The sequence below is a fragment of the Pinus tabuliformis genome, chromosome 5_2, assembly GCF_031772625.1.
Source record: "Pinus tabuliformis cultivar Carrire ecotype Pingquan chromosome 5_2, CPIR1, whole genome shotgun sequence".
NCBI classification, from domain to species: Eukaryota; Viridiplantae; Streptophyta; class Pinopsida; order Pinales; family Pinaceae; genus Pinus; species Pinus tabuliformis.
In genome coordinates, this window is record NC_142306.1 from 187,066,383 (window position 1) to 187,083,431 (window position 17,049).

General features: G+C 36.0%; 1 protein-coding gene across 1 annotated transcript in view; it reads left to right on the top strand.

Annotated features, from left to right (window-relative positions):
* The window catches only part of LOC149158192 (mitogen-activated protein kinase mpkC-like), a 298,794-nt gene that overhangs the window by 205,383 nt on the left and 76,362 nt on the right, over window positions 1-17,049 (top strand). Inside the window, exons 7-9 of the mRNA XM_089433910.1 lie at window positions 233-303; window positions 404-428; window positions 506-573. Coding sequence (XP_089290036.1) covers window positions 233-303; window positions 404-428; window positions 506-573 — 164 coding nt within the window. The remainder of the gene's footprint in view (window positions 1-232; window positions 304-403; window positions 429-505; window positions 574-17,049) is intronic.

Below are 17,049 nucleotides of genomic sequence, written 5' to 3' on the forward strand. Positions count from 1 at the left end.
TGAATATATTATAGAAAAAATAAAATCCTGTATATTTATACAGTTCCATCTCTAAGTCGTAAAATTATATGTTCAGCGGCCAGAGACTCCATCGAATCGGGAAAATGATTTACAACAAAGAAATGTAACTCGGCGTAGACGCTACACAACATTGGTAATATTTAATATTTAATAACACGTATGATGATTATATTTCAATAACACGTAAGATGCTGACTCACATATAATTTAGGTGGTTACACGTAATTATCGTGCTCCAGAGGTTATCATGTCACATGGGGAGTACACTTCAGCTATTGACATGTGAGTTTTTATGTAATCTATATCCATCCAAATTTTATATTAAACATTATTTCTCCTTCATCCTTAGGCATTCATCTTTTTATTAATTCTTTGGTTGCAGGTGGTCAGTGGGATGCATATTTTGGGTAAGTTAATTTTACATTTAATTTTTTTGTGATTAAATGTGACGTTAAACTTTAACTCATATTTATATTTTTCACAGGAACTTTTAAATTCGACGTGTCCGAAAAAAGGAGAGATCAATCCTGGAAGGAGTTTATTTAATCCAAAGTGAGTAAATATTATATCTGACCCTTTACAATGTATTTCTTATATTAAATTAAAAAAAGTTCAAAACAACATTTTAAACTCTTAAGAGAATATTACATGATATTCATCCCAAATAAGGAAAACATTAAACAACTCCTAACATCTAACTTGAAAGGCTTTAGTAGAGAATATAAACCATATACCATGTGAACCAATCAAAGAAAAGAGTCAGGTTAATATTCAAATATTTTTCCATATTCATTTTAGATATGTCAATCATTACAACCAAAGATAAGCTAGTTTTAGAGAGTCTATCAACCAACTCATTTATTTTTTTTGTAGACATGATGAAAAGAGAGATGATTAAAAACATCAACAATGAGATTGATCTCTTCACATATATGCCTTCACAAGTGATTTTTTAATGTCTATTTCCCCTTCATCCATTGAATGCCAACAATAAAATCACCAAAAAATTGTAATTTATAGGCATGTTTTTCAAAAGAGAGCATGAGGGTTAACTTCATGGTCATCATCTCTACATTATTATTACTCCCTTTGCTTAATCTAGACTTAAATTTTACCATGTGCCACTCCTTTAAATATGCAACTCCATGCACTCGACTAATCTAAGCATCCCCTTGAGCATCTCTATGGAGATATTCCTAAGCACCTAACTTATCCACTTCCTCTTGAACAATTTGTCTAGGAAGCTCTATGTTTTTAGATTATTTGAAGCATCTAAGAATATTCAACCTTTGTGAAGTATAGTAGATGGTTGGAATATTCTTCTCATCAAACAAACTAGCCTCAGTCACAAGCCAAACACCGAAGCAAAGATAAGTGGTACATATTTGAAGTATTTTAGATTTGAATTACCACGATTACAATAAGTCCTTTGTTGAAGGGCCAATCCAAACCTCTTTCAAACTAATAAGATTCTCCACCTCTTTCTTACACGTAGACAGTAAGGACGTAAAAAAAGTATATGATAAATAGACTCATTATCTTTGTAGAGAAGACTTTTGTTAGGACCATATCTACTCCTCTTTTGCAAGATATCGCAAGTGAAGACCTTGTTCCTTAATACCAACCACATAAAATTTCTAGCCTTGAGTGGGAACTTGAATTTCCAAATTTGCTTGATTCACTACTAGGCCTAATTCCCCAACACCTCAATGTCACAAATCACTTTATAGCCAAACTTTGGAGTATACTACCAATTTATAGAATTATTCAAATACAATATCTTATCCTTTGAATTTGATATTTGAACATGACTAGATTTTGAAGAATTCATATATCCCATCCATTCTTGAACCTGCTCTTCATATAGACCTCTTAACTTTAGCTAATTTCCACTCCTAATGCCATATTCTAGAATGATCCAAATCCAAAATTTCGCTAAGAGAAAAATAAGCTTTCCCATGTAATGAATTGGTTAGAATCCTACTAAGCCTAAAATAACCACCACAACCAACATATGGTCAACACCAACTTTAACCCTATTCTTTTTTCCACCTTTTAAATATGTCACCTCCCAACCATAAGAAAAACTTATATCCCTACTTTCATTAGATCATAAAACAATTGAAGCTTAACTTCCCAAGACTCTAAAGTACTCCATTTGGAACGAAAGTCTGAGACATCTAATAAATAATAAATAAGAATGGATTATAAAATGGACTATAAAATGGACTTAGTCATCACAACCCTGCCTCCCCTTTATAACCATTTGTTACACCACAAAGAAAACTTGTTTTTCCATTGTAACTAATGGGCTAGCTTAGGTCTCTCTTAGCATCATTTTAGATAAAACCTAGATACTTTAAACCTTTAAGATATTAATTTGTTGAAATAGAAACAATTCCCAAGCCTTTGAGAGATCTAGATTTACTACCATAATCTGTAATATTTATATAGTGTAATCCTTTTCGAATCGTATTAATAGCTTCATGGATATACCTACTTAATAGGAATCCAAACTATTCATTATGCATGGAATTAAAAGGCAAGGAATTTACTCTCACGAATATAATTTTTTCCACAATCATGTATATGTAATTACATTAAAAAAAAAAATAGGCCTAAATTCCTCAAAAGAGGAGGGACCATCTAGTTTGGAAATCAAGGCTATAAAAGCGGTATTGAAGTAGCAAACATCTTGTCAATTCTCCTAGATTCATCGATAACTCTCAATGATTCATCGATAACGCTTAATTTGGAAATCAAGGTTATAAAAGCGTTATTGAAGTAGCGAACATCTTGTCAATTCTCCTAGATTCATCGATAACTCTTAATGATGCATCGATAACACTTAATGTTTTCCTTTTCCCTTCATTTGGTTGAAGTTAATTTGGCCTCAAATATTTTATTGGGCCATATTTTGACTATTAAAGGAGAAGTTAAATATAAAGTCCATTAATGTATTTAACCATATTAGGTCTAGGGGAATTGGGAATTATGGAGTACAACATCCTAGATTTAGAATGGACTATTGGGATTCGACAATCTCTTGTTCTGTTGTGGTTTCTCATGAAATGACCATATCCATAGAAATATTTAGTAATATATATTTTGTAATAAATAATTTATTTTATTTTTACATAGTCTATTCCTATTCCTCTATTTTAAAGGATGTGATCTAAAATACATTTGTAAGAGTTTTGTTGTAAGAAAGTATGCACATTTCAATTCTTATCTTATTATCAAACTAGAAACTATATATTAAAAATGATTTGGCTATGTCTATGAATGTAGCATAATGGTTTATATGTAATTTGATATACTAATTTGAATTTTTTTTAGAAAATTTTGGTTAAACGTTATCTTTTGTGATTATAATAAATAAAAAACATAGATGAAAAGTCATAATGTGGTTAAATAGGTCTTCTCTAGTTTGACCTTCATATCGAGGATGTCTCAAGGTACTTTACTAAGAATTTCAAGCTAATTTAGATTGCGTTCACCTAGATTATGATTCAATCTAGATAGCCTTAGAATTTAGGATTATGTCATGCAAGCCTTAGGGAGAGTCTAGGATTAGGATGCAATGTTTTGATTAATCTAGATGCTTGGGTAATTCCTTGTGACCATGTTTCATGGTTTCCAAGATCATTTTTAGATTGTGATTTATCATTAATCAACCATAATCAACAAAATAAAATTTAATTATCACTAAAAAATTGGCACACACCCACACTTTTGTTATTTCAATTAGGATCTATGTAAGAAAGTGCATTTTATAAAGTTGGTGAAATACTATGAAGGATTCACTAGAAGGATCTAGCCATAGGTGCCTCTACACGTTCTTCATGAAACAAAATAGGCATTGGTTGTTCCATGCAAGGTGAATCAACGATCACATACTTCTTCTAGGAATGAACCAACCATCACTAATAATCAGGATGAATGTGGAGTGGAATATAGGATATTTTTGGAAAATGTATCTAAGTAATAAAAAAAATATATATGTATTCATATCTCTAGCAAGTCAATAGATTATAAAAGAACTTCTCCAAGAAATAGGCTATTTAAGTAATTTCATGTACATGCCAATGGTTCTTCCAAAAAATCACTAGTGTTCGAGAAAATTACCAGTGCACGAGCCCTACACCAACATCAACTTGTGTGATTGTGTAGTGGAAGGTCCTAAAATTCTCTCTACTTTATGAATAAAGACCTTACTATATCGAAATTGAGGGAAAGAAAGATTTGTTGCTTGAAAGTAGATGGGAAAGGAAGGGAAATTCTCAAAAATGTAATCTCCTAATCCCTTAAATGAGTGAATGAAATAAATTATAGAAGGGCCATCCAACTCAAGGTATTAGAGCACATATACATTCTTCTCAAAACAATTGTACCCAAGGTGATGAAATTCAAAAGGTAGCTATCAATGATATTTACCTTCATGATGGAAATTTTATTGTCATACCTAAAATAAAATTCCATGAGTAGAAAACCTTAAAGAAGAAATGCTTAATCCATTCATTGACCATATCTTATAGTATACAAATTACAAATGAAATCTAGGGACATACTAATATGATTGAGCATTAATATTTGGAGCATGCATGTATATTGGTTTGATCAAATATTTGTACCCACTATTTCATTATTAATGCTCCAATAAACCATGGACGGGAAAACCTTTGTTTATATTTATTTTGGTTGAGATTGACATTGTTTATTTCGTGCTTAATACACATGATTGGATTCTTTTGGAGTTGTATCTAGACTTAAGAATTTTTGAATGGTTACCATAATCTCATGCTCCTTATACACCCATTTATCAACTCAAACTATGTGTGCCTTGCATGTCCCTTTATCAACTCAAACTGTGTCTTGACACACTCTCATAGATTACATCATTGTTTTCTATTATGTGATTGTGTGAAATCGTTGTATTTTCCCTTGTGTGTTTGCACCATGTATATGGATGGTTGAGTTTTACTTTTTAAGTGATATTACTTGGGAGGTTTGATGAGGACCAAAATCTATGCTTTTGTTGTTTGTGATATTATCTTGGGAATTTTGATAAGGATCCAAATCCCTGTTTCTATTGTTGTGATATTATCTTGGAAGGTTTCACAAGGACTCAAATCCATGTTTCTAACATGGCATGCTAAAATTTTTAACTGTCTTATACCTTGCATAGGGATAATTTTGGTTGAGTATTATTGAAAAGCAGATTTACATGTGATTTAATGATGATGGAGGTTGTACTTCAAACATGGTTGGTTGTGTTTTCCATTTTATGGTTGTGCTTCCCCAATAAATGTGGTTTTGAGCCAAGATTTTTTGTACCTTTGAAATTGGATTTTAACTTTTTTTACATCATACGTATGTGCTTGATCATATTTTTTCGTGGAGCTTGTGCTTCCAATATAAATAGCTAATTATTATTAAAATAGATTTACATATGATAATGGAGGTTATTCTTCCAACATGGATGGTTCTGCCTTCCATTTTATGGTTGTGTTTCCTCAAATGACTATGATTGGGAGCCAAGGTTGTTGTACCTTTAAAATTTACTTTTAACTTATCTTTTAACATCGGGTATATGGGTTTGATCATATTTTTAATGGAGAGTATATGATGGAAAGTGTTAAGTAGGGTCACATGATGTCTTTTTATGATTCTTATTCATTGTTTCCAAGTAAATTTGAAAGACACTATTGTAATAGATACTTTTGCGTTAAGTTTATTTTTGTATCATTAGCATGATAGGATGGAAAATGAACCTCTGTCATGGATGGAGATGGGATGAGTCTTAAGTTATAGTTGTGTTTAAAAATGCATCAAGAAATTATCAATTTGATTTTTCCTATTAAATTGTGAAAATTCAAATTTCCACATCAGCAAACAACTTGGATGCAATTAACTTATGTGACATGGCTTGTGTCACCTAGTTTACTCAGTAAATTTGAGTTAGAGGGCTTGGATTTTAGTTAAGCATGCTTGATTGCAAATTTCTAGCAATCAAGATCAAGTATTTCAAGTTGTTTTCAGTTAAACTAGTTCCAATTGTTGGAGGAACTAGTGGAAGGTCAGTTGTGTAGTGGGACTTCAATCTAACTTAGTGATCATCCAGTTAACTGATCAATCAACCCAAAATAGCTAGTGCATGCAAAGAATTTGAGTTCCCTAACTATGGTGGAGATTCCAAGGCAGTGTAACATCAGTTGTAGACTAGTCTTGAGTGTACATGTGTTGCATGCAGTCAGATGATTAACCTTGGGAATTGTGCAATCAATTTGAGGAATTTCCTAAATATGGGATGAGTCTTAAGTTATAGTTGTGTTGAAAAATGTAGCAAGGAATTCTCAATTTGATTTTTCTTATTAAATTGTGAAAATTCGAATTTACACATCAAAAGACAACTTGGATGCAATTAACTTAAGTGACATGGCTTGTGTCACCTAGTTTACTTAGTAAATTTGAGTTAGGGAGCTTGGCTTTTAGTTAAGCATGCGTGATTACAAATTTCTAGCAATCAAGATCAATTATTTCAAGTTTTTTTAAGTTAAACTAGTTCCAATTGTTGAAGGAACTAGTGGAAGGTCAATTGTGTAGTGGGACTTCAGTCTAACTTAGTGATCATCCAGTTAACTGGTCAATCAACCCAAAATAGCTATTGTATGCAAATAATTTGAGTTCCCTAGCTATGTTGGAGATTCCAAGGCAGTGTAACGTCAATTATAGACTAGTCTTGAGTGTACATGTGTTGCATGCAATCAGATGATTAAACATGGGAATTGCGCAATCAATTTGAGGAACTTCCTAAATAAGAGGGGCCTAATTTCTAAAGGAATTGCACAAGGAAATAGGGGCTCAAGCAGAGGTTGAAATTGACTAAGTATGGCTCAGATCTTCTTACTAGTGAGAAGAGAGATAGGTTATTCACTTGTAGGTTGTGCTCAGTTGAGCAAAACAATTGTAATACATCTCTATTCATCAAATTAATGAAAGAAGGCATTGGGGTTTTTAGCAGATTGCATTCCACTAGAAAAATATTGTTTGCATGTGTGTTATTTCTCATTGCATGTTTATGATTGATGTTCTAAATTGCGAATTGAATTTCGTAGAGTAGTAAAGTAGGTTTGTGTCTTGTGATTTTGATTAAAGTTCATGAGAAGTTGCAAATCTACACCATAATTTCTACATGGTATTAGAGCAGGATTCACATTAGAGTAGGAATTTTGAAGTTGTTTCTTAGGAGGATAGATTTTGCAGTTCAGTGTAGTAGGAAATCTATAGAGTTGGGAAGATGACCTTCAACAAATTGAGACTAGAGTATGCCTTGGAAGGCATCGCTAATTTCATTGCATGGAAGGATGACATGGACGAATTATTGGATGACAATGGATTGCTATAACATGTCAAGATAGATATTGCAAAACCACGGGCATTTGATGCACAAAACCTAGCCCAATGGAAGAAAGATATGGCCAAGGTGAGGAGAGTAATATTGGAGGGAGTGCAAGATCACATTTTCACAAATCTCCATGGGAAAGAAACTCCTTACACAATGTTGTAGGAACTAATAGATTGTTCCAAAATAGCAACGGCCATAGAAAATCGGTACTCAAGAATAAACTTCAAAATATCAAGATGCGGAAGAATCACACTATTCAACAATATCTGAGCATCTTCACACAAGTTTGTGATGAGCTTTGTAGGATTTGGTTTTATTGTTTTAGATGATGACTTGGTAAGCCTATCCTTTCTAGGCCTTCCCAAGAGCTGGCATAGCTACCAAGATTTGGTGAAAAGGAGGGAGAAATTACCTAATTGATGGCATAGCTACCAAGATTTGGTGAACGGGAGGGAGAAATTACCGAATTGGGAACACTTATGGTATGATTTGGTATAAGAGGAGATAAGGCGAAACACCAGAGATGGGACTTCATCCAAGGGAGAGGATGAAGAAAAAATTGCATTGGTTGGAAAGGGAAAGAAGGGAAAAGGGAAGAAATCTCAAACCAAACCAGAATCTAGTGAGGGGGCAAGAAGAAAGATTTTTCCAAAATTAAATGCTTTAATTATCATGAATTTGGGTACTTTCGATGAAGTGTCCACACAAAAAGTTGAGAAAGAAGACCTCAGGAGGAGTAGTAGGTGAAGCCTTGGCTTCACAGTTCAATCTTGACTTCACCCTTATCGCATGCATGACCAACACAATGATGGGGAGCGTGTGGTACTTGGACTCAAGTGCATCGTTCCACATGACAGGGTGTAGAGACTTTTTCAGTGACTTGGAGGAGAAATATCTCTAGATGCACATCGAGTTGGCAGAAGATGTAGGGTACAAAATGACTCAGATTGATACAGTCATCTTTCAGAGGGAGTTAGGCTCCCCTCTAAGACTTAAGGATACCATGTTTGTTCCAGACCTATAGAAGAATCTCATATATGTTTCAGTTTTGGAAGATCTTGGTTATGATGTGATCTTCAGGAAAGGGAAAGCATTCCTGAGACACATAGCCATGGGACATGTGAAGAAGATCAGGGTTTGTGTGAAGAAATTGTACAAGCTAGATGTGGAAGATTGTGTTGCATTAAGAACTAAGGTAGAGAAAGTGCACAGTCGCGATGTCAGTGAACTTTGGCACATAAGACTTGGTCATTTGCATCATGGCACCTTGAAGATTATGTAGCAAATAACCACTAGCCTCCCCAAAGGAGCACTTGAGCAACATGATATATGCAAAGGATGTACCTTGGGTAAGTACACAAAATCCACTTTTCATGATCGAGAAAATAAAGAACATGCAATCTTGGAAAGGATCCACTCTGATGTTTGTGGACCTTTATCAACAACCTCCACTACTAGACACAAATATTTTGTCATTTTTATTGATGATTATGACTTCTCAAGAAAGTGTTGGATCTTCTTCATGTGGAAGAAATATGAGACATTATCCAAGTTTGTAGAATTCAAGGCACTAGTTGAGAAAGAAATTAACAAGAAGGTGAAGGCTCTCAGGAGCGATAATAGAGGTGAGTATGTTTCGAATGAATTCAAAAATTTATGTGCAAAAAAAGGCCTTCGATGAGAGATGACAGCACCCCAAAACCCACATCAGAATGGGGTGTTTGAGAGAAGGAATTGTAGCTTTGTGGGAAATGTGAGGGCTATGTTACATGAACAAGGCCTATTTCTACATTTGTGTAATGAGGCATGAAACAAAACAGTCTATTTGTAGAACTAGACTCCTCATCAGATTCTTGGTTTGATTACACCAGAGGAGGCTTTCTCGGGGAGGAAGTTGGATGTGTCACACTTCAGAATTTTTGGAGTCTTCATTTATTTCCATGTCTCCAAATATTCTAGGAAGACGAGCCTTGATCTGACAATAGAGTTGGGGGTATTTGTGGGTTACATAGAAACTCCTCACAACTAACATGTGTGCTTTCCATCCCTTAGAATGACAGTTGTGTGAAGGTATGTAAAGTTTGATGAGGAGAAAGCCATGTGGTACTCTCTTGAGATGGAGCTTCAGATCCCACCAGAAGAGGAGATTTTAGCTCCAAAGAAGGAGCCTTGGGAAGTTATGGAGCAGCTAGAAATTGAGTAGAGAGTAGAGACATCCACTCAAGCATAACCATCCAAAGAAGGCAGAAAAAGAACCAAAGAAGTTAATAGAATTGTGCAAGATGTGAGAGAGAATGTGGGATCTCTTTCAAATTTGCACAGATAGATAAGGTCATGTAAACAGTACACTGGATACATGGCTCTAATGACTGATCTTGTGGAGACTGAGCCAACCTCTTTCGTGGAAGTAGTAGAGAAACCTATATGGGTTGATGCAATGGTGGAGGAATATGAATCCATTGTAAAGAACAATGTTTGGGAAGTGGTCCCATGATCGACAGATAAATCAGTTGTGGGTTTGAGATGGATCTTCAAGGTTAAGCATGTAATGTATGGAAGAATAGAGAATTAGAAGGCCATATTTGTGGCCAAGGGATACTCTAAAGTTAAGGGAATTGACTATGAGGATACCTTTCCTCTTGTAGCAAGGTACTCCTCCATTAGATCAATTCTTGCACTCATTGTGAAAATGGGGTGGAAGATCCACCACATCAATGTAAAAACAACATTTAACAACATTTCTCAATGATGTTATTGAGGAGGAGATGTGCATCGAGCAACAAGAAGATTTTGAGACATTTGATCGAGTCTCATGTGTGCAGACTCGAGCGAGCATTGTATGGTCTCAAATAAGCACCTTGTGCTTGGTACACCAAGATTGATAGTTATCTCACCAGTTTTGGCTTCACCAAAAGTGAAGCAGACGCAATCCTCTATTACATATTGGTAGAAGGAAAATCACTTATTTTTGTCTTATATGTTGATGCTTTTATTTTGACTGGTGATTAACAAATGATCAAATCTTGCAAGGAGGACCTTTGAAGGGAATTTGAAATGAAGGACATGGGTCTCATGCACTACTTCCTCAGGTTGGAAGTATGACAAGACAATGGGGAAATATTTATGTCTCAAGGAAAGTATGCAAATGAGATACTACAGAGATTCTACATGGAGAGTTGTAAACCCATGCAGACGCCTCTAGCGACCAACTAGAGGAAGGAGGACACCACTTCACATGTGAAGAAGTGGACGGTACCATTTATCGGCAACTAGTGGGTTCACTAATGTATCTTGTGAACACACAGTCGGATATGTACTATGCAGTCAACCAACTGAGCCAAGATATGGTTAGGCCAACCAAATTATTTTGGAAGGCAATTAAGCATGTTTTATGGTACCTGAGAAGAACTACCTAGTTTGTACTATGGCACAGGTGGACAGAGGGGGTGAAGATGTGTGGCTTCACATATGCATATTGGGCAGGGAGTCCATTCGAGAAAAATAGTACATCAGGTGGAATTTTTGTTGGGTCCACAACAGTTTCCTGGTACAATAGGAATCATATATCTATGGTGCTCAGCTCAGTAGAAACAGAATACATGGCTACAAGTCAAGCAACATGTGAGGTGATATGGATGAGAAAGATATTTGTAGGATTGCATGGTCAAATGATGGATCCAACTGTGATACCCTGTGATAATCAAAGTTGTATCAAGCTCTCTAAGAAGCTTGTATTTCACGATCGATCCAAGCGTATAGATATTTGGTATCACCATTTATGGGATTGTGTGCAAAGATGGATAATGTTTCTACAATACATTCTGACAAAGGAACATGATGCTGACATTTTGACAAAGGCTTTGTCAAGAGGGAAGTTCAAGTTCCACACGTACAAGATAGGGTGGTGAATAATCCCTTTCTTGCTGAGAGGGAGTGTTGAAAATGTGAGAATTTAGCTAACCCTGAATCGTATTGCAGCAACTAATGTTAATTCTTGAATTTGTTAATTTAATTAAACAAATTATTTGTTGTGTGCTACAGAAAATATCGAAACAAATACACTGCAAACTTCACAAAATAAATACTACGGAAGAAATAAAAACCCTGGAAGAAATAGATGCACACACACAATATGACACTGTTATTTTTGGATTAAGTCCCCAGAAAAACCCAACTCTAGAAAATCAGTGCAACAGCTAAGGGTTTTGATATTATGCAGTAGTGCAAATTGAGTACAATCTATGGATGCTTAAACTAGCAATCCAAATAGAGGAAAATGGGCAATAATAACTAGTGAGGAAAACTCCTCACTCCACAAGCGATTTGACACTAACCTCAGCTCGAAACTAAGTCATCCCTTGTTACCTCTGTGTAGTCTTTGTGTCATCCTACATAGTCATTGTGTTCCTCTATCTCGGAACTGTGTCAACTCTCACTGTCTCATCAGCTGCTGTCTAGAAAACTGATTCTCTTGGCCTCTAGAATCTCTATCCAGCTTGTGGCATTGAGTTTTGACTTTTCCCCAACAAAATAGAAATCTCCTCTAGAGGAATCTATGTTGCCTCTCTATGGAAATCACTGCCTCTCTGCAATGTACTCGCCAAAACTAGAAAATATTCCTCTAGCCTCACTATCTCTGCCCCTCTCTCACTGTTTTGATCTCACTAGCTCTCTCTCCAAAAACTCAATGCTGCTACTCAAGAAATCGATCTGTCAGTGAAATTGAATTGATAGTGTGTGTTCTCCAAGCCCCATCGAGTTTCTTCTTATAATATCTCGTTGATAAATCAACGACCATTATTAAAACTTAATCGATGGCTAAGATTAACTAGAACTCGATCCAAGTCATTTTCTAGAAGATTCTCACCATGACTTAATTAATACCCTTTAATTAATCATATTTCCTATGTTTAGACTTAGGAAATATTAAAAAAATGATTAATTATTTTAATTAAGTTGTCTTTAAGTGGAATTTCCAGAAACGATTTATGGGTTTTGGAGAATACATGTATTCTATCCTCTCCACAAAATTTCATGGCTAGAACACATCTAATGCTACAAAAACTAATGCTCCCTCTTAGCGAGGAATGTGTTCTGGCACTGCAACCCACTGAAGCAACACTCTGTCTCTGCACCACCTCCTGTCACGCTCCTAATGTCTAGTTGTTTTTACCCACCAAATATCGTGTAACTCTGATTTATGTTACATCTGTGTTGTTGTTGGTTTGCTAAATTGTTGTCAACACTGCATTTGCACTGCTCCCTCTCCATCTGTTGTTGATGCAACTGCAACAACTGTAACTGAAAAGCATCCAAATTATAGAATCAATTGTGATCAGAATGATGCATCTCTCTCTTGAGTCTCTGACTGTTGCTAGTATTTGCGCTATCACTGAAGCCTCTGCATTGCTGTTGACTCTGCTCTGTACCAACTACACTACTACCAACTCTGCAATGTGTTGCCTAGTATCTAACCACTACTAGCCATTGCATCTTTCACTCTCGCATCTAAATGTAGCATCTGCCACTGATCCATCTTGCTACTACATGTTATGGGCTCCCGTAGCAAGGTATTGATTCATGAGGTGGAAATTTTCAAGAACCTTGCCCATCATGTAGCTTTCTAGGGCTACAAAACCAAATCACCCCACCACACTCCTAGAGATATATCAGTGTTAATGGAAAACCCTTCCTCCAATCTATAGGACACCCTATTGATCTCTGCATGAGTTGTCGCCTGGTCTTGCTTCTCCTCCTTGTCCTTCTTCCATATAAGACATTAGGTGCTATAGTGGCCAATTCACCGCATCTGAAGCATTAGAACGTAGAAAGGTCCTTCTTCCTCCTGTGTTGCTCCTGCTGCCCCTTTGATACGAGAGCCACATTCTCCTATACTTTCACTTGCTTCGTCCCACTGCTAATGCTGCTGCTACTGATGGTGTTCTTCACCACATATCACCTCATTTGCTCCTGCTGCAAATCAACCCACATTTGATCCCAATCTAGCAACTTGTCTCTGTCCAGAATACTCTAAACAAAGACCTACCAGTATTCGGAAATGTTGTTAAGAACTAACCGCACAAATTTTGTAGGCTAGGCGCTAACCCTACTGCAGACATCTGGTCTCGGGCATCTTGAATCCTAGTGAGTAAGGTGTTTATGCACTCCCCTTTCTACATCCTTGTACATCTCAGTTTCCCCTCAAGATACATATTCCACTGCTCATAATATCCCTGATATAGCATAGCGATAGGTTCCCACATATGGCAGTATCTTTGCCCGCCATGTGAGACACCATGTGATCTTGAACCCCATTGAGAATCAACCTCTTTACTTTCACCATCTCCTTCTTGTAGGTCTTCATATGAATTTCATCCGTGGGTATAGCTACCATGCTATCGATCTATGCTTTTAGATCATATGCATCTAGAAGACCAGAAATTCTTGCCTTCCAGATCACGTAGTTGGAGGCTTTGTCCAACCGATCCTGATCTCTTAGACCTGTTGATGCCATCTCTGCAAAAATTTAAACTCCTTCTCTTCTCCTCTATGCAGTTGTTGACTGGATCTACACACTCCCTATTGGAGTGGGAAAGTCTGCTCACAATTTATGTTGCTCTGTAGTGAAAAATCGAACTTTTGGACTAGAAGTTCCCTGAGGAAAGAATTCCCTCAATGTGTGTTATTCCTTCCTCCCAACATTATTTTGTACCAACAAACTGCTGCGAAATGATTGCATCCTAGCCGAAGATCTGCTCTGAAAGAAAAATGTTGCTTCTCCCTCTGCCTCTGGTCATTTTTTATATGGAAAATTTATTCTTTGTCGACTCTCTCAGAGAAATAAACTTTTCCTCAAAAATTGACCCTCTTGGCCAAGAACTGCGTTGCCTCTGAGGGTTTCAAACTTCTACCTACACAGAGCTACAAAATTCCTCTTCCCTTCTGCTATTGAGCTCTTCGACTCACAATCTGCACTCTAATACCATGTGAAAATTCGCCAAACCTAGAATCCTATTGCAGCAACTAATGGTAATTTGATTAAACAATTTACTTCTTGTGTGCTATGGAAAATATAGATTTAAATACACTGCAACCTTCACAAAATAAATATTGCGAAAGAAATAAAAACATTGGAAGAATAGATGCATACACACACAAATACACAATAATTTTTGGACTAAGTCGAAAATTGGTGCAGTCGCTGAGGTTTTGATATTATGTTGTAGTGAAAACTGAGTACAACCTATACATGCTTAAACTAGCAATCCAAACAAAGGAAAACTAGTAATAATAACTAGTGAGGAAAATTCCTCACTCCATAGGCGATCTGACACTAACCTTGACTCGAAACTGAGTCGTCCCTTGCTACCTCTGCGTAGTCTCTTCATCAACGTACACAATCACTATGTCCCTCTAGCTTGAAATTGCATCAGTTCTCACTGTATCGTCAACTATTGTTTTGGAAACTAATTCTCCCAGCCTTTGGAACCTCTATCCAACTTCTCGCACTGAGTTTCGAATTTTCCCCATTAAAACAGAAATATCCTCTAGAGGGCTCTACGCTGCCTCTCTGGGGAAATCACTGCCTCTCTACAATGTACTCATTGGAACTGGAAAATCTTACTCTGGCCCCACTATCTCTTCCCCTCTCTCACATCTCAGAGCTCACTAGCTTTCTCTCCGGCAATTCAGCGCTACTACTTAGGAAATCGATCTTCCAATGAAATCAAAAAACTGGTGTGTGTTCTCCATGCGTTGTTGAGACATCAACCATGATTAAAACTTAATTAATGGCTAAGATTAACTATAATTTCTAGAATATTCTCACCATGACTTAAGTAATGCCCTATAGTTAATCATATTTCCTAAGTTTAGACTTAAGAAATATTAAAAAACTAATTAATTATTTTAATTAAGTTGTCTCTAGGTGGAATTCCCGAAAATGATTTCTGGGGGTTTTGGAGAATACATGTATTCTAGCTTCTCCACCAAATTTCGTGGTTAGAACACATTTGGTGCTACAAAAACTAATAGAAAAAATGCAACAAGAAATTCTCAATTTGATTTTTCCAAATTCGAATTTTCACGTTAGCAGACAACTTGGATGCAGTAAATTTGTGTGGCATGGCTTGTGTCACCTAGTTTACTCAGCATATTTGAGTTAGAATGATTGGAGTTCAGTTAAGCGTGTGTGATTGAAAATGTGTAGTAATCATGGTTAGTTATTTCAAGTTGTTTTCAATTAAACTAGTTCTAGTTGTTGGAGGAACTAGTGGAAGGTCAGTTGTGTAGTGGTACTTCAGTCTAACTCAGTGATCATCCAGTTAACTGATCAATCAACCCAAAATAGCTAGTGCATGCAATAAAATTTGACTTCCCCATTTATGGTGGAGATTCTAAGACAATGTAACATTAGTTGTAGACCAGGATTGAGTGTACAAGTGTTGTATGTTGTCAGATAATCAACCTTGGGAATTGTGCAATCAATTTGAGGAATTCCCTAAATAATAGGGGCCTAATTTCTCAAGGAATTGTGCAAGGAAATAGGGGCTCAAACAGATTCATAATCTGACTAATACTACGTCAAAGCTTCTAATTGAGCAGAGAGATTTATTATTCACTTGCATGTGGTGCTCAATTGAGAAGATAAATTGTAATACATCTTTGTTCATGAGATTAATGCAAGCAGACATAGGGGTTTTCAGCAGATTTTTTTCCCATGGAAAAATAATATGTGCATGTATGTTATTTCTCATTGCATGCTTATGCTTGATGTTCTAAATTGTGAATTGAATTCCTAAGAGAAATACAATAGTTTTGTGCCTTGCGATTTTGATTAAAATTTCATGAACAGTTGGAAATCTACATCATAATTTCTACAAGTTGTGTGTGTGTGTGTGTGTTATCACTTGCTTATGGTTATGCCACATCAAATTGATATTTTAGGACTTGATGTGACCAAGTCAATGAAATGGATGGGTTTCAATGGTTTGTAGTTAATGCTAGAAGTTTCTTCTATTCTATTTTACATTAGTGAGCTCTGTACCATGACTTCAAAATGTTTGGTTTTATACTTTTGGCCATGCAACATATGTGATAATAATGGATATGTATTCTTTGGGTGGTTATTGTGGTGTATTCAAATGATTGGTGGTGGATGTAATACGAGTTTCTATTGTTATAATATATTCCATGGTTTTAGTGTCCCTTGCACTAGTTGCTACACCATAGTTTTATCCTACCTTGTAGTGGTTGTAGATCATCCTTCATTCAATTTCATCAACATTAGTTTCATATTCGATTGAAATCACTAATGACATGGTTGCTTAGGAGATTTAGCATTGGGATTGATAATCCTAATGACCGCACTGTCATTCTTGGAGGAATGGATTTCTTTACATAAATGTAGATAGAATGGTGGTTGATAAACTTCTTGTTGTTTTATCCTCTTGTCAACAACTTCCCTTCCTAAATCAAGAGGAAAGTGGGGATGCTTTCCAACTAAACTAAGAGGAACAAATGTGGATAATGAAAATGCACATCCCAAGGAGAACAATGCCCATCAAAATGTTAGTCAATCCAATTTATTAGTTAGCCACATGTTTAAGCCTTCAAACTAA